Source organism: Rattus norvegicus, chromosome 2 (genome assembly GCF_036323735.1).
Source record: "Rattus norvegicus strain BN/NHsdMcwi chromosome 2, GRCr8, whole genome shotgun sequence".
Lineage (NCBI taxonomy): Eukaryota > Metazoa > Chordata > Mammalia > Rodentia > Muridae > Rattus > Rattus norvegicus.
The window spans coordinates 143,932,890-143,956,363 of NC_086020.1; the positions used below are offsets into that span (position 1 = coordinate 143,932,890).

Consider the following 23,474-nt stretch of genomic DNA (forward strand, 5'->3'; position numbering starts at 1 on the left):
TAAGGTGAAGAGATTTAGATTAATTGCTTTGAAAAAGGAAGTCTCAAACAGCCCAGTGTAAATTCTGTTGTGTGGTTGCTAAAATTCACTCTTATGAAGAACAATTTAATGAAAAGAGAGAAGTTAAAAAAGGAAAAGAAGGGGCTGGGGATTTAGCTCAGTGGTAGAGCGCTTACCTAGGAAGCGCAAGGCCCTGGGTTCGGTCCCCAGCTGCGAAAAAAAAAAAAAAAAAAAAAAAGAAAAAAAAAGAAAAAAAAAAAGGAAAAGAAAACCACAAAATATATGTTTCAAGTATTAAAGGGACACCAGGAAGTGAAATGGAGCTGAATCCTGTGTTCAAGGATATTAAATCGAATTAAGGAAGTAATGACCTTGGGATAAGATCCCACCCAGCTAAGCTCCAGGCAACTTAGTACAAACCTCTAATCCTAGGAGACAAAGACAAGCAGATCTCTGGGTTCAAGGCCAGCCTAGAACAGAGCAATCTAGGTGAAGAAAAACTTAAATCCAGGTGTGGTGGTACACACCTTTAATCCCAAGAGACAGGCATGCAGATCTCTAAATTCAAGGTCAATCTACAGAGCAAGATCCAGGACAGCCAAGCTTAGGCAGTGAAGGAGTTAAAAAAGAGGAAGCTAGTGATAATGTAATAGACAAGGGGGCCATGTTCCAGGTCCTGGGAGCAACAGAACTCAGCATCTTCAGTGTCTCTGGCTTTATATTCAAGAGGAGGAGGAGAAGACTACTGGGATAATTGATGCTGGTTAGCTGGAGATAAGAAAGAGATCAGTATCACTGAGGTGAAATCTTCTGAGAAATGTTTTCTGAGAGCACAGAGAAGCTGTGTTCCAGAGATAGCCAAGATTGTACCTCATGCTGCAGCTGTACTTGGTAATGTGTAAGAGTCCCCCAAGTGGTACTGGCTTTGAAGGCATGAAGGGGTCATGAAGAGCAGCTGAGGCTGGGCACTGTGAGAGGCCGTGGGAGGCCACTGATGAAGGTGCAGCCTCAGTTGCAATTGATGGTCCAGGACTGAAGGAGTCATGCAAAGCAGCTGAAGCTTGGCACCATGAAGAAAGCCTGTGAAAGGCTACTGGTGAAGCCTAGTTGCAACGGAAGACCCCAGTGTAATGGAGATGCCAGTCCCATGGGGATGATCACCAAGAACAGCTGAGGCAGTGGAGTGGATCAACCTGAGCGTTACAGAGGGCAGAGCTGGAGAAGTGGAGTCAGCTCTTTGGAGGATCATTGGTGGATCCAAGACATTGAAACAAGCCACGGGCTGGGCTATCTGCTGAGGAAAGCTGCTAACAGGAAGTGGAACAAGCTCAGGAGAAGGAAGCTTGTTACAGTCTACAAAAGTGAAAAAGGAGTTAAAGATCTGAAGACCACTTTGATATCAGACGTGGAGATGGCAGAGTTTGGAGTGTGCCCAGCTGGCTGCCTGTCTTAATTTGGGGATTACAGTTAAGTGATTAGATGGATCTCAGCAGAGACTTTGAACTTGAGACTTTTTTTTTTTTATCAGATAGTCTTTTATTTAAATATTTTCTTGTTGCTTCTTTATTTTTCGGAGCTGGGGACCGAACCCAGGGCCTTGGGCTTGGCAAGCGCTCTACCACTGAGCTAAATCCCCAACCCCTTCTCGTTGCTTAACTAGCTGGGCACTCCACCGCACCGCTGTTGATGTCATCTATGATGTCATGAGGGTGGCGGCCGTCCACATTGCAGCCCACAGACTGTGCAGTACCCAGGATCTCCTTGATAGTTCCAGAAAGTTCTCTGGCCAAAGACCGGTGTCTCATCTGCCGGGCAATGTTGACAATCTCATCAAAAGTGATGTTTGCACTGTGTTTAATGTTTTTCTGCTTCTTCCTGTCTCTTGGTGGCTCCTTGAGGGCTTTGATGATCAGGGCAGAGGCAGAGGGCATCACCTCAATCTGGGCCTGTCTGTTCTGGATGGTCAGTTTCACTGTCATCCTGAGGCCTTTCCAGTCACCGGTAGCCTTGGCGATGTCATCACCAACTTTTTTGGGAGACAGACCCAGAGGACCGATCTAAGGGGCCAAGGCGGATGTGGCGCCGACCTCGCCTCCGGTGCACCTCAAGTACACGACTTTGATCTCGTTGGGGTCGAACTTGGGCGGCATGGTGGAGTGGCTGGTGTCGGATGAACCCGGATTCGGGACGACCGAAGAAAGTTGCACCGTTGCCTCCTCCGAACCGAAAGCCGAAAAGTGAACTTGAGACTTTTAACATTGTTGATACTGCTATAGACTATGGGGACTTTGAAAGTTGAACTAAATGTACGTTTTTATTATACTAAGTTTAAGTATGCCTCCATAGACTCATGTTTGAACAAGCCTATGGAGGCCAGAGAGCAGAATGTGATGGTTTACGTATGCTTGGCCCAGGGTGTGGTGTGTCACTGTGGGGGTGGGTTTGGAGATCCTCCTCCTAGCTGCCTGAGGATGCTCAGTCTGTTCCTGGTTTCCTTTGGATGGAGATGTAGGACTCAGCCCCTCCTGCACCATGCCTGCCTGGATGCTGCAATGTTCCCGCCTTGATGATAATGGACTGAAACTATGAACCTGTAAGGCAGTCCCAAGTAAATACTGTCTTTTATAAACCTTGCATTGAGGGGTTGGGGATTTAGCTCAGTGGTAGAGCGCTTGCCTAGGAAGCGCAAGGCCCTGGGTTCGGTCCCCAGCTCCGAAAAAAAGAAAAAGGAAAAAAAAAAAATAAACCTTGCATTGATCGTGGTGTAGGTTCACAACAATAAAACCCTAACTAAGACAGATGGCATCAGAATCGGGTCATTAGTGGTCTTTTGGGGGTTCACAAACATTTTGAGCAGGTATAACTACATTTCTCTTAAGTTGACCTAGTGTCTCATATGCAAAACACAACAAAGGAAAACATAAATGTTTATCTTTTTTCCATTTGAAATGTAGAAATAGCCATAAAAGCACCAATTTGCTATTTTTTGGGTCCAACTCTGGCCTTTTTAGCTCTTCTGTAACACACTGATTTCAGTGAAGCCTTGTACCTCACGGAAGCCTCTCACCTCCTGGTTGTGGTTTGAGAAATGTATCCCATAGGCTCACGAACTTGAACATCAGATCCCCAGTTGGTGGTGCCGTTCAGGAGGCAATGGGATGTCGCCAGGGATGTGCTTTGAGGGTTTAGAGCCTTGCCTCACTTCTACTCTCATTTTCTGCTTCCTGTGTACAGTTGAAAAACGTGACTGGTCAACTTCCTGCTCCTGCCCACACCCTGCTGCCATGCCTCCCCACCATTTTGAACTCTCTTTATAGAACCATAAGCCAAAATGAGTTCTTTCTCCCTTAAGTTGTTTTTGGTCATGGTATTTTTTACCACAGCAACAGAAATAATTAAAAGACCCTATGGCAATTTGAAGAAGAGTGGTCCCCATTGGCTCATATTTGTGAGCGCTTAGTCACCAGGATTTAGCACTAGTTGAAAGAATTAGGAGGTGTGGTCTTGCTGGAGGAAGGACATCACTGGGAGTGGGCTTTGGGGTTCCAAAAGCTCAAGCCAAGCCCAGTGTCTCTTTCTTCCTGCTGCCTGTGATCTGGATGTAGAACCCTCAGTGACTTCTCCGGTACCACGTCTGCCTGTGTATCGTCATGCTCCATGACAATGGACTAAGCCTCTGAAACTATAAGCAAGCCCAAACTAAATGCTCTCTTTTAGAAGAGATGCCGTAGGCATGGTGTCCCCTCCCAGCAATAGAACGTTGGTTAAGACAGACTCTCCTCTCTTCCTTTCCCTTCTTTTTTATTGAAATAAAGTTGCTACAGACTGAAACCAGGGACTTAGATGAGTGAGGCAAGCACCCAGAGACTGAGCCCTCTCAATGTTAAAAACCCAGGCACATACGCTGCGAGCTGCCTTCAGTCCTCTAGCCTCTACCATCTAGGTATTAACATCTAAACAATGGGAAGAGGAGAAAGGTAGCAGATGGCTGTACCCCAGCGGCCGCTCTTCCCTTCACTCTATTCTCTTCTCTCTCATCTGTCCACTTCTTTCACTGGTCATGCTGACATGGTGATGGTTCATTCCATCCTGTGGATTTCCTCTCCAGTGATGGCCCAGCTCCATCCCTGGAAAATTATGTGTGTGTTTGTATGTATATGGGTGGGCATGCACTTGTGTGTGCCCCAGTGCATGTGTGGAGGTCAGAGGACAGCTTGCAGGGTTCAGTTCTCTTCTACAGTATGTGTTCTGGAGATTGAACTTAGATCATCAGGCTTGGAGGCAATTACCATTATCTTTTCCACTGCTTTCCCAAGATTTCATTTTTTTTTTCCTCTACTAGGGTTTAAACTCAGGGCTTTGAGCATGCTAGCCAATAGCTAAGTACAGGCCCAGTGCTATCATTTTTAGAATCCTTAAAGTAATTTCTAGGTGTTCAAGATAAAAACCCACTGCTTTGGGTTTGGCTTGGGTTTTTATTTCCAGTATCTGTCATTGTTTATTTTTGAGGGAGGATCACACTGTAAAACAATGATCACACTCACCATCCTCCTGCCTCAGCTCCTGGAGAAGACATATCTCTTGGCCTTTTCACTACTCTTTGAGAGTTAGCAGTTAACCTGAGCACAGGTATTATAAAATCTTTGTTCCAAGGTTATCATCTTAGAAGAATTTTAAAAATCCAATTGTAGTATAGGTTTACACATGAGGTAAGAAAAAAAATGGCACTCCAAAGAAAGTCAGGACGTATCTGAGATAATGGGTATGAACTTCTCCGAAGTCACAGAAGGTAAGACCTACCTAAGCATGGGAATGGCCTCCTCAAGGAGGAGTCATCTCTACTAAACCATTCTGGATCAGGGAAGCCCAAGATACTCTAAAATAAAACAATTTCTTGATCGGCACTCAAATGTGTCTATTGGAAGTCATAAATATCCATATGTAAGTCTTTCAAATTTTTTTCAAAAATTAAGTCAATTATTTTAACAGAATATTTGGAACCTTTGTTTATCTGGTGGATCCATTAACAACCCAAGAAGGAAAAACTAAGATAATCCATGTTGAAGAGTTATTTGAAGAGAAAACGAAAGACAACTAGGGAAAGTTGTTGAAACCTTTGAATATTTTTGTGTGTTAAGTAAAGAATGTTCTGTATAGTATTAATTTTTGTAAGAAAAATTGTGTGCCCTTAAATAAAATGATACTTGTTTCAATCCGAAGACTAGTCTATAGTTTCCATAACAATCCAAACTATTTCAAATCAGATAAAAATATCTTTATATTTTCAGTTTAATATTCAGATAAAGTCCTAGTCAAACTTCTTTCTATGAACTTTTCACCTCTGAGTAGATTTACATCTGAGGCTCTCACCCTACACGTTTGTTGTTTTATTTTCATACAGGGCCTCACTGTGATGCCCAGGCTGCTCCACTTGAGACCATTTCGCCTTGGACTCCCGTGCACTCAGACTGCAGGCTCCCAGCCCTCTGTCAGCTGTCCATCATTTGTGAGTGTGTATAGTCTACTTTTGATAAGGATTTCTTGTTAACTGAAAAAAAAAACCTTTCATTCTTTCTTATAGCGTGCAGTATGTACAATGTCAACTAAAATGACTTTAGTGGCAGCATTTTCAAAGCTATATTATGATTTGAATCCTAAATGTGCCCCCAATGGGTTCACAATTTCAATACTTAGTCCCTGTCCTGTGTTAATATCTTGAAGGCTATAATGCCTTTAGTGGGTAGGGCCTGACTGGAGACATTAGGTCACTAGGGTGGGCCTTTGCAAATTATGCTTACCCCTGGCCAACTTCCTCTTCTTCCTGATCTACTACAATGTGAACTGTCACCTCAGGTTGCCGTCACCAGTAAACTTACCTCTGACACTGTGCCTTCCCCACTACCATGTACTGTAAACTTTTGAAACTGAAAAGCAAAATTTTTCTTCCCTTAAATTGTTTCCATAAAAGATTTTGATTATGCCAACCAAGAGTAACTAAACAGCCTATCGAACCAAATGAAATGATACAGTTTTTACAGGAGTAAAAGCCTTTGCTTTCTCTGCAAGATACCTATCTTTTTTGTTTTCATTATTGTCTAAGGTTAGGGTTTGTTTGTTTGTTTGTTTGTTTGTTTCATTGTTGTTGAGGTTTTTGTAGTTGTTGTTGTTTGTCTAGCTATATATCTTGGGGTGCCATTAAATGTAGGCTGGGCTAGCTGTGAACCCTGAATTCTCTTGGCTCAATTACCCATGTGCTAAGATTACAGACATGTGTGGTCATATCCAGTCCTGCCAAACACTACCTGCTCTATACAACACAGTGTGCTAAATTCTGTGGGAATCATTGAGATAACCAGTCTCTGGTAAATATATTACTATACATTCAAAGTTACTAACATCACCAAGTTCATTTCTCTCATGGGCAACTCCCCCACCATCACAGACAGCATCACCGTACATCAATCTATATCACCTTTGCCACTGTCCACTGTGCTCAACTACCAACCACATCTTCTTCTCTATGACCATTATTCCTAACACTGTCACCAGCACAAACACCAGCAGCCACACACAGAAACAGTAAATATATTTATTATAGAAATTGCTAGGGTTGGGGATTTAGCTCAGTGGTAGAGCGCTTGCCTAGGAAGCACAAGGCCCTGGGTTCGGTCCCCAGCTCCGGAAAAAAAAAGAACCCCCCCCCCAAAAAAAAGAAAGAAATTGCTATACAACATGTCCATATGCTAAGAGGAAATTTTTTAAACATAAAATTTATTTATTTTAAATAATTTATTTTTGTTTTACATGCACTGGCTTTCTCCCTACCTACATGTATGTTATATGAGAATGTTGGATCCCCTGGAACTGGAATTACAGACAGTCATGAACTACCATGTGGGTGCTGGAAATTGAACCTGGGTCCTCTGGGAAAGCAGCTAATGCTCTTAACCATTGAGTCACCTCTCTAAGCCCTGCTAAGAGAAAAATCTTAAGTTGGAAAGAATTGAAAAATTACCCAATTATCTGATTTTATGTCGATAGATAGAAGATAGATAGATAGATAGATAGATAGATAGATAGATAGATAGATAGATGGATGATAGGTAGATAGATAATACATACATACATACATACATACATACATACATACATACATAGGTAGATAGACAGATACATGAAAAATGAGGCTTTGAGAGGTGGTTTGTGGCCTGACCAGAATCAGTGGCCCAGGACATGGACAGATCACAAGCAGAACTCCATGTAACCCAGCACTTGGAAGGTAGAAGCTGAAAGATCAGGACTTATGGTATTTTTCAGCTACATCAAGAATTTTAGACCAGCTTGGACAAGCCAAAACCTATGTAAACCCTAATCCTAGGATTAGACCTATGTAAAAACGAAACAAACAAACAAACAAACAAAAATACCCAAAAGAATCCCATGCTTTTGATGTGTTCACTGCCCTTCTCCTGAAGGTTCACTGAACCTTCTCCTGCTGCTACAGGACTCTTCCTATAAGAAGATCCACTGGGCACTGTCAACCGAGGGTGAAAGGGCACCCACCACACCTCTCAGGCTGGTGGAACTCTGAAGAAAAGGGGAAGTGGTGTGGAGTGCCTAAAATCCTCGTAGGTGCAAAGCAGAGGCAGGAAGATCAGAAGTTTGAGGTCACCTTCGCTAACAGAGGAAGCTGGAGGTCAGCCTGTGCTACATGAGAGTTTGTCTGACAAACCACAAGCAAGGCAAAGAAAGGAGGAAAGAGAAAACTGTCTCCCAAGCCCCCTTTGACAGCTTAGTGTAGAGCTGGTTATGTAAATGAAGAGGCCAGGAAGAGACTGGAGTTATACACTTCCTGGGAGTTAAACACAAAGGGCTGTCCTGGAAAGAGAGTGGTACTTCTTCCTTCGATAATGCCTTTCCTCTATCCAACAATACACAGGACTCTGTACTTTCAGCCAAATAGTGCAAAGTACTTAGCAAATGTTCAACTCAGGACAACCAAGGAAGGACAACTTTTGGAAGGACGAAAACAAGCAGTACTCATGATCGTGGGTCTCAGGAAAATCATTCTAAAGTCAGAAGAAATTATGTAGGGCTACCTAAAACACACCACTGGCAGGAACCCTTGGGCAGAGGACATCTCTGGGTTGAATCCTGTCTGAGATACTCTGGACAGGGATATTCAAAAAGGCAGATGTGGCCAGAATAACCCTTGAACACTCCTTCCAGCTCTAGGTTCTTAAAAGATGTTTAATTTTTTTTCAAGTTTTGTTGTCATTGTTTTGTTTGTTTAGGAGACTAAGTAGCCCTGTAGAATTTCATTATGTAGCCCTGTGGAACTCTGTACAAACTCTGTCTTGCCTTCTGGGTGCTGGAATTAAAGACAGTGTGTCACCAAACCCAGTCAACGTTTCCTCTCAAGCTGGTTCAAGGCTTGACATGTGTGCTAGAGAAAATTTTATACCCTAGGATATCCCAAAAATAGTTTATTGAAAACAGGTATTGACGAAATATTTAGAGGACATCCCAAACGTTTCATGTTCAATGATTGCAAAAGCTGCAACTTTCATCATATTATTAACACAGATATCTGAAACAAACTGCTATGGCAGTGTACATCTGAAATCCCAACACACCGGGGATCAGAAGTTCAAGGACATCTTCATCTACATAACAAGTTCCCAGATACCAGCCTGGGATACATTAGTCCCCATCTAAAACAAACAAACAAACAAACAAACAAACAACCCAATTGAAAGCTGAGGATTGGGAAGTAGAAGCAACAGAACAGGAGTTCAAGGTCATCTTCAACTACTTAGAAATTTTGGCCAATCTGGGCTACAGTATACACTATCACAAGCAAAAATAAATAAATAAATTAACAAAATACAAACCATTCTGAGCATACCTTTAATTCCTGTACTCTGGGGGCAGAGGCATGTGGATCTCTGTGAGTTCAAAACCAGCCTGATGTACAGAGAAAGTAGGGCCAGAGAAAAGGCTCAATAGGTAAGAACATCTGTAGTTTTACAATTGCAGAGGAGCCTTGGTTTGGTTCCCAGTACCCAGGGGGTTTACAATCACCTACAATTATAGTTCTAAGGGGTTGACATTCTCTTCTAGCTCTGAGGACATCTGCATGCACATGATACACATGATGCATGCACAAATATATAAGTCCATACACATATATAAAACTAAATACACTGTTTAAAATGTGCTAGTATACACTGCCTCCCCTCAGAAAAATTGCTTAACCCAGTGTGCAGAGAGCTCTCTTAGGGGCAATCTATTTATTATGCCTTTGGTAAGGAAAATTAACTGTTTAGAGAGAATATATTTGTGTGCTTTCATGCCTGCTTAGCATGTAATTCGATGGTTTGCATATGCTGGGCCCAGGGAGTGGCACTATTAGAAGCTGTGGCTCTGTTGGAGTAGGTGTGTCACTGTGGACATGGGCTTTGATACCCTAATTCCCTGGAGGCCACTATTCTGCTGGCAGCCTTCAGATGAAGATATAGAACCCTCCGCTCTGCCTGCACCTTGCCTGCCTAGATGCTGTCATGCTCCCGCCTTGATGATAATGGACTGAACCTCTGAACCTGTAAGGCAACCCCCATTAAATGCTGTCCTTATGAGAGTTGCCTTTGTCATGGTGTCTGTTCATAGCAGTAAAACCCTAACTAATACATGTATAAAAGTTCCTGAAGTCGGTTTAGACATTTCAAATTCCTGGGATGTTCTATGGCTTGAAAAATTCGGTGATAAATCTGAAGAGGGAGAAACATCTTAAACAAAAGTGCAATGTGGCAGAGTCATGTTCCGAAGGATACATCTGACAGATTTGTGGAAAGTGGGTTCAGACTTCGAAGCAGAGAATCTGGATGACAAGTTAGGTAACTATGATGTTTACTTATGGCAAATATAGACATGGACTGAGGCCGCAGTGGGGGATTTATATGACATCCTTCTCTTTCCTCCCCATCTTTCTTGATAGAGAAGCACCAGTTCTGCAGGGATGCCTACACTAGAGGAGAGATGACCTTGGCCTTAACTCAAGGGCATAACATCACAGTAGTTATGTTAGACCACCGCTCAGTAATTTCTTTAACAGAAAGAATGTGCTGTGCTTAGTGGTGCATATCTACAATCAGTCTCAGCACTCGGAAGGAAGGGTCAGGAAGATCAAGAGTTCGAGGCCAGCCTGAGCTACAGAAAGAGTTCCAGACCAATGTAGGTTACATAGTAACACCTTGTCTCAATTTGACTAATTAATTAACATAAACATATCATCTTTTCTGGGCCAATGAGACACCAGAGAAATCTTCTGAGATACTTTTGGGAAAAACTTTTTCACTCCATATTAAACCAATATAAAAAAAGATGTCTGTTTCATCTGTATAGGTGACATCCAGGGTGACACCCAGATCATTGCCAACCATTTTGTATCCAAAAGGTTAAGCTGCCCTGAAGCTAGGTGACCATCAAAACCAGTACAATCAGGGACCTTAATTGTGTGGTTTGGCTGCCCGCTCTCTCATCTTTTGAGTTTGTGTTACCAGGAGAACGGGGCATTGAAGAGGATTGGAAGACCAGAGGAAGGATGGAGAGGGAGCTAATGATGTTGCCAGAGATACAGCTGGTAAGGAACTTGGAATTTCCAGATGGAACCAGCTGGCACCTAATCCATCAGAGATACAGATTAAGAGCTAAGCAGTGACATCAAGAGCCAGGCCCTTGTTTCTGCAGGATAGAAGGAGAAGAAAACATTGACCATGTCCTGGTATCCTGATGTAACTTTTCTAAGGGGAAATTTAGTACCAGAGGAAAAGAATAAGGTGTTGCAGAGGTGGAAAGGTGGCTCAGTGGTTGAAAAGTCTCTTCCAGAGACCCAAGTTTATCAGTTCCCAGCACCTATAGCAGGTCTCTAACGACTACCAGTAAGTCTAGTTCCAAAGGATCCATGAATATACTCATGCAGGCAAACACACTTAAGAATGCATTTTTTAAAGACTATAACATTGTTATTCCTTAAAGAAAAGGGGGAAAGATGCTTCTTCTGGACTGTCTTTTACAATATTTTTAAAAAATATTGTTTATTTGGGGTATGAATGGTTTGCTTACATGTACCATACATCTACTTGTGAGCTGTTGTGTGGGTGCTAGGAATCAAACGTCGGTCCCCTGTGGGTTGCCCTGATGCTGTTTTTATTTGATGCTAGTAATGCTTACCCAAGAGGGGCTGCCTAGGACAAGGAGCGAATCACACATTCAGGTGACTTCATCAGAACTTTCTCCCCATTTTAACTTGTAAAATAAAGGCAAGAACCAGTGATTGGGCAGGGGAAGGGAAGGTGGAGCTGAAGAGTTGGGGAGATGGGGAGAAGAGGGGGGAAGAGAGGAAGAGGAGGTGGAAGGAAGACGGAGCTGAAGCACGTGGCCTGGAGAAAGCACAGGTTATGAGGGATCTCATAGCTGGGGAATAGAGTAGTGTAATGGTAAATCTGCACAATCTAGGTGTGCAGCTTGTATTCATATAATTGGGTTGGAGAATTTATTGCAATGGTTCCCTGCAAGACCAAGTGCTCAAAAACACTGAAGCGTCTCTCCAACCCCTTACCTACTCTGAAAAGCAAGATCTCTTTGTATCCTAGAACAGTAACTTTGGGTCCCTGAGAGGAAAACAAAGACCTCAGCATAAATCCTTCATCAGCAAAATTAGCCTGAATGTTTCCAGCTGGCTTCAGGTTTGTATCACCTGCAGCTTTTAAGAGAAATCTCCATCCACTCACCACTCACACCAGCCGTACATAAATCCACTCTCACTTTTATTGACTCAGACCAAAATCTGCTAACAAACCATATGCTTCCTGGGCTCTACAGACAGAAGAAATCTATAAGGATAGAAGGATAGAAGGCCTGCTCACTGATAATAATCACAACTGTGTTAGTACATTGCTCATTTCATAATAAAATTTCAGGAGCTGCATACTGTCAAAAAAAAAAAAAGCTTACTTTGCCCATAGTTCTGGGGAGTTGAAGGTTCGTATGACAGTCTTATTATTGCTGACAAGAAGCTCATGGCAAGTATCCCTTTGTCTGTCTCTGTTCCTGTGTGTCTCTCTCCTCCCCATCGCAGACATATACTCATACTCACCCACCCTCTTATCTTTCTCTGCATACATGCAACCAGGACTCAATCACAGGTCTCCATTCTCTCGACCTTACCAAATCATAACTACCTCCCAAAGGCCTACCTCTACCATCTCTACACATCATACTCCAATTTTGTTTCTACCTTCTTTACTCTGCATAATAAGAATTAACTTTCAACATGTGAGCCCCTGGAGGACACACACAAAACTATTTCCAAACTGTAGCAACAAGGTTGGGCAGGACGATTTGCATTCTGCTTCCTGTTCTAGCAGCTAAGATACTGGGAGATACTGCTCATCTTGAAATAGAGCATTAGCCAGATTGAGAAATTTGCCCCAGGCCACAGTTAGCTGTGTTTTATACCAGGTCTACATGTATGTTTTCAAGGCTCATGTCCCTTTTTCCATAGGCCACTTACTTTTCGAAGGGTATAAGTTGGACCTGGTACAGCGGTGTACTGTCTTGCACGCATGAGCTCCTGGAACCCATCACTTCCAAAAACAACGGTGGGGTAAAACCCAAGGAAGGCAATGGGCCTGGAAATGCACAGTCTTTATTAGTGGCAGTCTGCAAAAGAGTTGGAAAGAAGGAATCAAGAAGTCAAATCCTGAATTTTAGTACACCCAGCTAATTCCCAGTTACTTAGATAATCTCGAGATTCTGAGCATAGGGCACAGATGCAGTGTGATGCTTCCCCCTGGAAACAATCTTAGTTTGTAAACAAAGACTTCTCTAAACACACACTGATGGAGGAGAGTACTGTGTATGCCAACAGCTCCAGAATTCAATAGTGGGTGGTACAATAGCAGGGGTTCTCAAGAGGAACAGATTTGGTAGAGTGGATAGGTGTTACAGTGAGTATTAAACTGGCTTACATGATATGGGCTGGGTAGTTCAATAATGACTGTCTTCATGCTGAAGAGGCTGAGAATCTGGCAACTGCCCAGTCTGTGAGGCTGGATGCCTTGTGCAGCCTCAACCAGATGCTGAAGGCCTGGAGAATTCTCAGAGTTGCTAATCATGTTGAAAGCCAAAGAAGTTAGCATCTGACGGCAGCAAGTAGAAACGGCAGCAGTGGAAACAACAGAGCAGATGCATAAATCAGCAAGCAGCTAGGGTGGACCGGTAAAAGTATCTGGGCCACAGCTAGAATCTACTGAACACTGTGGGGAGGTTTTCCACCATCAGTTAATCTTCCCAGGAAATATGCTCATAGACTGACTCAGAGATATTACTTCTAGTTGATCCCAGATCCAAGCAAGCTTGAAACAGCATCATGGTGGGTGGTCCCGGGCTTCTTATTTCTTATTTATAGTTCTCTTATCCTTTTACTATAAAGGGCCTTAGTCCAACTCATAGAGCTTTTACAAACTTTCACAGCTGATAAGCACCCAATGTGTGTGTATATATTCTGACCCTAACACCATTTAATGTTTCCTTTTGGTATTTCTATAAGTACCCCAAACTCAAAAAGTTTAAAATGAACTCAAGGCTGGAGAAATGACTCATTGGTTAAAAACACTGGCACTCTGGCAGAGGACCCGGGTTCAGATCCCAGCATCTCACAATCATTTGTAACTCCAGTTCTAGGGAATCTGATGCTCTCTTAAGTCCCATGTAGGTTCTCTCTCCTCTCTCTCTCTCTCTCTCTCTCTCTCTCTCTCTCTCTCTCTCTCTCGTATATATATATTTACTAATACAAGCATATATACGGTCAAACACTCATACACATAATTTTTAGAAATATTGACTCATTAACCCATCCTCAGACCAAATCGTCTTGCATCAAAGCAGCCAATGAGCTGTTGAAGTTTTAAATGAGTCATTTAACACTCTCCTGTATCCGTAAACTTGAGTATCACTTTGACACCCTCCTGTATCCTTCTCCCACTACACAGCTCCAGCCCAGTCCTGCTTGGCAAGCCTATGTTCAGCTGAATCCATCGTGATCTTCTTTGGCACATACAGTTAAAGCTTGCTAAGGTTGGAATGATATGTTTTGGTATAAATAATATAAACCAGGATAGTGGTTAATTAGTTAGGTTGATGCTGAATAAGTGTAAACAAACCAGAGTATAATGCACAGTTCTATGGCTAACTCATAGAAACCAAGAACAATGACGTATTTAGGAGTCCATGACCTCCCTCTCCAATCGAGGACGTGAACTAAAAAAATGCTCTTCCATTTTCCTTTCACTCTACCCTTCCCACTTTTCCTTCCCTCCATTCCTCCCTCCCCCACTCCCTTTGTTCCTACAAGGCCTTACTATGTTTCATGAGTTAGCCCTGAATTCACAATCCCACTGCCTCATCCTCTGGAGTGCTTGGATCGTAAGGGTCAACCACCATGTCTGGTGATCAGAAAGTCTTACTTCTTTTTTACTACATTGAAAATGTTTATTTTGCACGATGGTGAGGAGTGCATGCCACAGTATACGTGTGGAGGTCAGAGGATAACAGGGCTCTCTTCTTCAGCCTTTTAGAACCTAGGACTGACCTCAGGTTCTCAGTGTTTGAGGCAGGTTTCTTGCATCTTTCCTCAGTGAGAAATTTCCTTGGCTCAAAAAATTCTTGTTTCTTTTCTTCTTTTCTACTTCACTTGTTTCTCTTAAAGACTAACTTTCTGAGTTTTCCCATTTGCTTAGCTCTAAGAGTTGAATGAAGTTTTCCAAATTCGAAAAGCTAGTTTAAAAAACATAAATTGAACAATGATATAAGTTTGTGCCTTATTTGGTAGGATGACTTGTTGTATAGCCATTTGTATCAAAATCCTTTCTAGACCCCAGAGGTATAACTGCAGAGAGACAAGTTAACATAGATAAGAATCAGATATTTAGGAAAGAACTGAGATGCGGCAGGAAAGCCAGTTTTTAAAAAGTGCCATCACAGAGCCCAAGAGTGTGCATTGTCCTAGACCAGTGCTTCTCAACCTTCTTAGTGATGGAATCCTTTAATACAATTCCTTATATTGTAGGGACTCCCAAAGATAACGCTATTTTCATTGTTACTGTTATGAATTATAATATAGCTATCTGTGTTTTCTGATGGTCTTACGTGACCTCTGTGAAAGAGTCATCTATCCCCAGAGGTGTCACGACAAACAGGTTGAGAACCACTATTCCAGAGTGAGAGAACAGCTGCTGCTTCCTTCTACTCTCTTCCTGATCCCCCCCCCTTCATCTTTTTTATACTAATTTTGAAAATACAGGGCAATATACTAAGGATATTTACTAACATTGGCCCACACTATCATTGAAAGGATATAAATGGTGACCTTGGTTACCTAATGAGGAGCTAGAACAGGGTAGGAGAGCAGCTCTTATGTGAGAATGATTTATGAATTAACAAATTGTTTTGGTACTAGGAATTGAACTTAGGGCCTCATACATGCCAGACAATGGCATTATGACTTAGCTATCTATATACCCAGGTCTTTGAAATATATTATGTTCACTCTATGTAGCCTGGAACTTGTTTTTTTTTTTTTTTTTTTTTCCGGAGCTGGGGACCGAACCCAGGGCCTTGTGCTTGCTAGGCAAGCGCTCTACCGCTGAGCTAAATCCCCAACCCCAGCCTGGAACTTGTTAAGTAGTCCTGCTGACTTCAAGCTTAGTGTGGCCGTCTTGCCTCAGTCTCCTGGAACCTAGGATTAGAGGTGTGTACCATTCCAGCCCATTTTTATTTTTTTTTTTTATTTATTTATTTTTTTCCGGAGCTGGGGACCGAACCCAGGGCCTTGCGCTTCCTAGGTAAGCGCTCTACCACTGAGCTAAATCCCCAGCCCCTATATAAGTGGACGACTACAACTATAGCCTACAGGAAGGATTTCTATACAAGTCAAAGGCCTGAAGATTACATTCCCCAGGGATTTGGGGGTTGGAGGCTGGAAAGCTTTCTTTTTTTTTTTTTTTTTTTTGGTTCTTTTTTTTTTTTTTTTTTCCGGAGCTGGGGACCGAACCCAGGGCCTTGAGCTTCCTAGGTAAGCGCTCTACCACTGAGCTAAATCCCCAGCCCCCCATTTTTATTTTGAGACAGAGTCTAGGTTTTCCAGGCGAGCCTTGAATTTGCTATGTAGCACTCAACTCAATTCAAACTGAGCTTTCTGTTTCAGTCTCCCAAGTAGCTGGGCCTACAGGCATATGATCTATGTAAGGTATGGAATAGCAGGCAAAAATGCTAAAATATCTTTACTTTCTACCTTAAAAGTGAGGAAAATTAAACTCAACGTTCCTCATACTGACAACCTGGCCCTGCTCCTCTGGGTCTATATATATACTTATTCTGAGACACACCTCGTTGTACATTTCCATAATCGCTGGCCTTCTCCCACCTCAGCTCAGACCACAGCAAGATTTTATGTTTCCTTTAGCCTTCACCTCCACTGAGGCCAGACCATCTCTCTGCTCTAGACATTTCTTTCACCATTTCTCTTTTCCCATACACAGCAGAGCCAGGATATGATGCCAACATTCCACTGCTAAGTCTTCAAGAGCTTTACAGTGCCTGGCCTAGCTGGGCCTTATTTGACCATCTCAGATCACTTCTGGACGTGCTTGCACTCCAGAGATAGACACCCTAAAGACCCAACAGTTGTGGTTTACCCTGGAGTTATCTGTATTTTTATGTTAATTCCACTGCCTCAAGGACAGCTGCCTAGTCACATACTCAGGACTCACATGACTTCACCAGAACCTTCTCCCCATTTAATTTATAAAATACAGTGAGGGCAGGTACAGGATAGAAGGAGGCCTGTCATTGGATGAGAAGGAAGGATGGGCAGGAGAAAAGCTTGAAGGAAGAGGAGGAGACTGGAACGGAAAGAGGGAGAGACAGGAGAGAGAGGGAGAGAAGCCGTGGCAGGACAATAAGGCAGGTGACATTAAGATTCCACACTGTGCCTTTACAGGTTGTTACACATGTTTTTTGTTTGTTTGTTTGTTTGTTTTTTTGTTTTTATTAACTTGAGTATTTCTTATATACATTTTGAGTGTTATTCCCTTTCCCGGTTTCCTGGCAAACATCCCCCTCCCCCCTCCCCGTTACACATGTTTTTAAGGATGGATGTGTATTGGGCTTTGTATGTTTAGGTGGGCAATTATATCTCATCAATTGGGCCCTCCTCTCCTCCTATCTCCTCTTCCCCACTTCCTTTCTCCCCCAGATACACTCCTGCTCCATTTCCTTTCAGAAAAGGGCAGGTCTTTCATCGATAGCCATCAAACATGACAATAAATTATAATAAGACTAGGCACAAATCATCATATTAAGGCTAGACAAGCAACCTAGTAGGAGGGAAAAGGGTCCCCAAAGCAGGGAAAAGAGTCAGAGCCCCAGCTCCTGCTGTTAGGAGTCCCACAAGAACACCAAGCTAGACAACCATAACATACATATAACAGAGGCCCTAGACCACGTCTATACAGGCTCCCGGATTATTGGTTCAGTCTTTGTGAGCTCCTGTGAACCCTGGTGAGTTGACTGTGTGGGACATATTATTGTGTCCTTGACCTCTCTGGCTCCTACAATCCTTCCTCCCCTCTTCTGCAAGGTTCCCTGAGCTCTGCCTAATGTGTGGCTGTGGTCTCTGCATCTGCTCCCATCAGTTGCTGGATGAAGCCTCTATCCGAGTACAGTAAATATGCTTAGGAATCATTTCATTGACTTTTCCTGCTAGGTGTGCTTGGCCCTATCCTATGTTTGTGGGCCATTCAGCCTCTGGTTTCAACCCCTCCCCTGCCAAGGCAATGTCAGGTGTGGGCTCCCTCTTATGACAACTGTCAAGAGTGTTAGTTGTGGAACTCCACAGTTTGTCACATAAAATTAGGGCCCAAAATGAGGAAGGTGTAGCCCAGCGTGATGGAGTACACCTTTAATTCCAGCACTTGGAAAGCAGAGGCAGGTGGATCTCTGTAAATCCGAGCTCAGCCTCAAGAGCTCAAAAAACAAAACCTCATAGCAGCAGCAGCAACAACAATAAAACAACACCCATAGTCAAAATGAGGAAGGTGTAAACACAGGGCTAGGTAGGGCTTCTATTGCTGTGGCGAAACACCATGACTAAAAGCAAGTTGTGGGGGAAACAGTTGATTGGCTTCACACTCCGTCAGCACAGTCCATCCCTGAAGGAAGACAGAACAGGAAATCAAACAGAGCCGGAACCTGGAGGCAGGAGCCAATGCAGAGGCTGCTCACCTGCTTGCTCTCCGTGGCTTGCTCGGCCTGCTTTCTTATAGAAACCAGTGTTGGGGACATGGCACAGAGTTCCTTGTGCCCACAGACCTCCAGAGAAACCTAGGAATGCTAAGCACAGGATTACCTTTCTACCAGGAAAGCAAGCGGGTAACAACCTGTTCTTCCATCCAGAAAGCCAGGACTTAGAAATGATGGAGCCTGGCAGTCTGTGTTATCTGTTGGACCAGGCCCTATCCAGCTCCTACAGTGAGGAGCGGAGGTGGTTAGTAACCTAAATGACCTTTATAGCCCAGGGCTACTCAAGTTCCCACAATCAGAACCAGAGACACCTAAGCAGTCTAAATGATCCTTACACTATCTGTATAGCCAAAGGCTCCCCCAAGCTTTCACAGTCAAGACAAGAGGCAGCTAACACTACCCAGACCAGGCCAGATCCTTCCCTAGGCTACAAGTAGTATATCTCTAGAACCCATCTTCTGGGAAGAAATGACGAGTCCAGTTTCCCGAGTCCAGTTTCCCGAGTCCAGTTTCACCGTAATTAACACTTCCTTGGGCACTGGGGATTGTATTACACCAGGAAGCTTTCCGCCCCAAATTACACTGTGTTTAAATGTGTTGGGTTTAAACTGCTTGATATCAGATTCCCCAGTCTTTATCCAGGTCAATGACAATGATGTCAGTCTGAACTGAATTTTCACCCTCGGTTTGATTCCCTGCTGGGATACCTGCAGGGTTCCACTCAAGCCAGAACAACCAGCCAGGGATGGCTCCGCCACCATGGTCCACAGTGGGTTGGACCTTTCTTTGTAAATCACTAATTAGAAAATAGCCTACATCTGGATTTTACAAAGGCATTTTCTCAGTTGAGGTTTCCTCCTTTCAAACAACTCTAGCTTGTGTCAAGTTGACGTAAAACCATCCAGCACACTTATTGGGAACAAAATTCTTGCCGATCTTTTTGCCTCCAGTTTCCCATTTCCCTGACCAATCCAAATATATGCCCGGTCTTAGTTCAGGTCTTATTGCCGTGAACAGACACCATGACCAATGCAGGTTTTATAAAGCATGACATTTAATTGGGGCCGGTTTAAAGATTCAGAGGTTCAGTCCATTATCATCAAGGCTGGAGCCTGGCAGCATCCAGACAGGCATGGTGCAGGAGGAATCTTCATCTTCACCTGAAGGAAGTCAGGAACAGACTGGGCACCCTCAGGCAGCTAGGAGGAGGGTCTCCAAGCCCACCCCCACAGTGACACACTTCCTCCAACAAGGCCACACCTTCTAATAGTGCCACTCCCTGGGCCAAGCATATGCAAACCATCACACCCCCCATTGTATTCTGTAGGAAGAAGATAAAACATAAAATCTCCTGCCAAAATAGAGATGGAATGTAAAGTGGTTTCTGACATGAAGATTTCAGTCACTCAGAGTTCTCTCCAGAGCGGCCAGCATGCCAGCCAACATTCGGCTGGAGGACATGCGTTTGGAAGCCTGTGGGGTTGTGGAGGAGTGTCAGAGGGGGAGCCTGGGTTTCATAGCTCATCAGGGTTGCACACGTTGATGACATCAACAGCCACAGGGCAGGTGATGAACAACTCAAGTGGGTTTACATTTACCACACAGCAGTTAGGACAGCCAATTCATTACAAATCAATACGAAATTAATAAATACATTTTCAAAACTATTCTAAGTTGCATTTGGTGATCCTTTTAGAATACTTCAATTTGAATTTCTGGCACAAAAAATAAAACCTGATTTTTCAGAATAAATCATTACAGTAAGCATGTCTTTCCAGGAATACTAATTAAAGAGGACTGATGGCAAGCGTGTTTGCCTTTAAACTTCCATTAAAATGAGAATATTGCAGTTTTTTTTATCAAAAATGGGAAGAAATAATGAGGCAACAGAATTTTAGGAGTTCAAAACAGGCTTATCTATTGAGCTGAGAAAGCTAAACTGTATGTAAGTCAGCAGAAGAGAAAACCAAGAAGCAACCCTGCGTTCAACAGAAGCCAGGCTAGAGTGTCCCCCTCAAAGACACATCTCCACTCAGCAACTGGAGGCCCCCAGAGAGTACAAAGTGGCCTAAGAACCAGAACCGAGGCACTAGGCAGGATTAAGGCTGGCAGTGGGGCACTGACAGAGAGAGAGAGAAAAAGAGAGAGAGAGAGAGAGAGAGAGAGAGAGAGAGAGAGAGAGAATGTGTGTGTGTGTGTATGTATGCATGCATATATGTATATGTATCCATATCATGTATGTATGTATGTATGTATGTATGTATATGAAAAATGATTTTTGTGATAAAGTGTTTTGCTTTTTAGTTAACATTTAGTCATTAGAGTGTGGGCATCCAGGAATAACTAGCCTCTCTAAAAAGAACAACTTTTCCTTCCTAGAAGACTCAAGAGAAGAAGAAAGGGGGAGGAGGAGGAGAGAAATGCCCCCTTCCTTCTCCTCCCACAGTAAATAGCCAATGCAGGACCCAAGTTTATCTTGAGACCCATAAGGGGCAGGGGTGCTTACAATTACTTGCAGCTCTAGTTCCAGGAAATTCAACACTCTCTGACCTCTACAGACACTGTGCTCATGTGCATAACCCCTACCCCACATAATTAAGAATAAAAATAACAAAATAAGATAACATTAAAAATAACATTAGGGGGGAGGGGGGAGGGAGATTTTTGCCCGGAAACCGGGAAAGGGAATAACACTCGAAATGTATATAAGAAATACTCAAGTTAATTAAAAAAAAAAGAAAGAAAGAAAAGAAAAAAAAACATTAGGGGTTGGAGAAACTGCTCTTGAAAAAGACTTAAGTTCAGCACCTAAGGCCCATGTGGTAGCAAACATACATAAACACACACACACACACACACACACACACACACACACACAACTACATACTTTTAAATTTAAAAAAAGTCAGATGACATGAAGATGACATGAAAGTAAAAAAAACCCAAAACTGTCTGGGAACAAAGGGACTAATGAGACAAAGAGGGTGGGAGGAGGAGGGATGTGGGGGTAGAGGTTGAGGATGCTCCAAGTACCTTACATGCTTATGTGAAAATGGCTTTAGTAATCCTGTATAATAAAATTTTTAGTAGAACGTTTTTTAAAAAGATATATTTATTTGCTTATTTATTTCATGTATATGAGTACACTGTAGCTGTCTTCAGACACACCAGAAGAGGGCGTTAGTATTATGGGCTGGAGAGATGGCTCAGTGGTTAAGAGTACCGACTACTCTTCCAGAGGTCCTGAGTCCAAGTCCCAGCAACCACATGGTGGCTCACAACCATCTGTAATGGGATCCAGTGCCCTCTTCTGGTGTGTCTGAAGATAGCTTCAATGTACTCACATACATAAAATAAACAAGTCTTTATAAAAAAAAACAAAAAACTACTGTATTCAGAGAAGTGAAGATATTATAAGAATAGCATGATATAAAATCCATTAGAGAACAAGAAAGAGTTGTTAGAAATTTCCAATATAAAAACAGAATTTAAGAGCAATGTGACACACTCCTTCAATTTCAGCAATTGGGACAGAGAGTCAGGTGGATCTGAATTCAAGGTCAGCCTGATCTACAGCGAGTCCCAGAATAGCCAGGACTACACTGAGAAACCCTGTCTTGGGGAGGTAGGGTGGAAAAAAGAGAAACAGAAGGTAGAATTCTACAGGGATGCTCCCACATACAGCATTCTTCACCCCTGTCCTGCCCCCTGCAGCTGAGCCATTACCCCTTTCCTTCATTTTCTTTGTACTAAAGCTTTTTAAATTAGCCAATCATGAAGGCTGTAAACTCGGACTCCAGCCAATAGGGAATAGGTACAGGCACCTCCTTAATTAGAATAAAAGTCAACTTCCTGTTCCTGTGTGAGACCTAGCTAGGTCTTGGTTCTGTCGTGCCATTTTTGTAAAAACAAATGCCTTGCTAAGTTGCTTGCTTGCTTTGTTTGACACTAAGGTTTTGAGGAAGCCTTGCTAAGGGTGGCTAACAAGAGTTCAAGAGCGATTCTAGCGCAATAGAGCTGTCATCGTCCTCACAGAAATCCAGAGACAAAAATAACTACCACATGCTCTAGTTACATACGCCCAAGGTGAGGAGACAGGCTAGAATTCAATATGAAAACTCTTCTTTAGTTCTTTCATGCCATTGAAAAATAATATTCATAAAACCTCCCGGTGTGGATAGTCTGCCAGGATTACACAGGGAAATCCTGTCTTGAAAAAAACAAACAAACAAAAAGTAAACGTTTCGGTCCCACATTCACCAAGCTCAGGTCTGCCTTTTGTTCATTTTTTTAAGGGTAGGATGGGGGGCAGTTCTTGCCACACTGGAGACAGACACAAAAGGCCTCCTGTGTGTTAGGCAGTCATGCTAGCACTGAGTTTTATTTCTGACCCTCTCCTACCCTTTTTTAAGATAGTTGAATGACAAAAAAGAAAGATAGTAAAAGGAAAGGAAAGGACCTGACTACTAGTAGGTATGGTGGAGGAGAAAGTTTATTATAGACGGAAGGGTGACACAGCCAGCCAGAAGCAGACACATCTGGGAAAGCCCAGAGTAGTCATGACCCTGGACCAGGTGGGGAGAGGGGGAGGAGAAGGGCAAGAGAAGATCCAAGTACAGCACCCATGAAGCCAAAGGAACAAAAGGATCAAAAAAGGAGCACAGAATAGGTAACCAGATTACTTGGATTATATAGGGAGGATCCTATGGAGGAAGGGCAGCCCAGGCTCTGGGCTGAAGAGTTCAGGGTACAGGGTGGGGTATGCCAGCTATACTCTGTAGCCAGTAGGGACTGAGGGATGCTGGGAAACCTGGAGTTTTGATATGCTAACAAAGGTCCACCTTGATATGTTAAATAGGCACCTGCCTTCTCTCACTGATTTTTTATGCATTATTAATTATTACTCAGGGAGAGAACAACCTTGGGAGTCAGTTCCCACTAGGGGTCACTCAGGCTTGTGTAGTCCTCTTCCTCACCTTTCAAACTTCTTCCTTTTTTTTTTTTTTTTTTCTCGGAGCTGGGGACCGAACCCAGGGCCTTGCGCTTGCTAGGCAAGCGCTCTACCACTGAGCTAAATCCCCAACCCCCTTTCAAACTTCTTAGAGACAGAG

General features: G+C 43.1%; 1 protein-coding gene across 1 annotated transcript in view; it reads right to left on the reverse strand.

Moving 5' to 3' along the window:
- Window positions 1–1,511: 1,511 nt before the first annotated feature.
- The window catches only part of Rpl12-ps2 (ribosomal protein L12, pseudogene 2), an 852,478-nt gene continuing 830,515 nt past the window's right edge, over window positions 1,512–23,474 (reverse strand). Inside the window, exon 2 of the mRNA XM_063282709.1 lies at window positions 1,512–2,277. Within this exon, the coding sequence (XP_063138779.1) occupies window positions 1,653–1,979 (327 nt within the window). The 5' untranslated portion in view covers window positions 1,980–2,277 and the 3' untranslated portion in view covers window positions 1,512–1,652. The remainder of the gene's footprint in view (window positions 2,278–23,474) is intronic.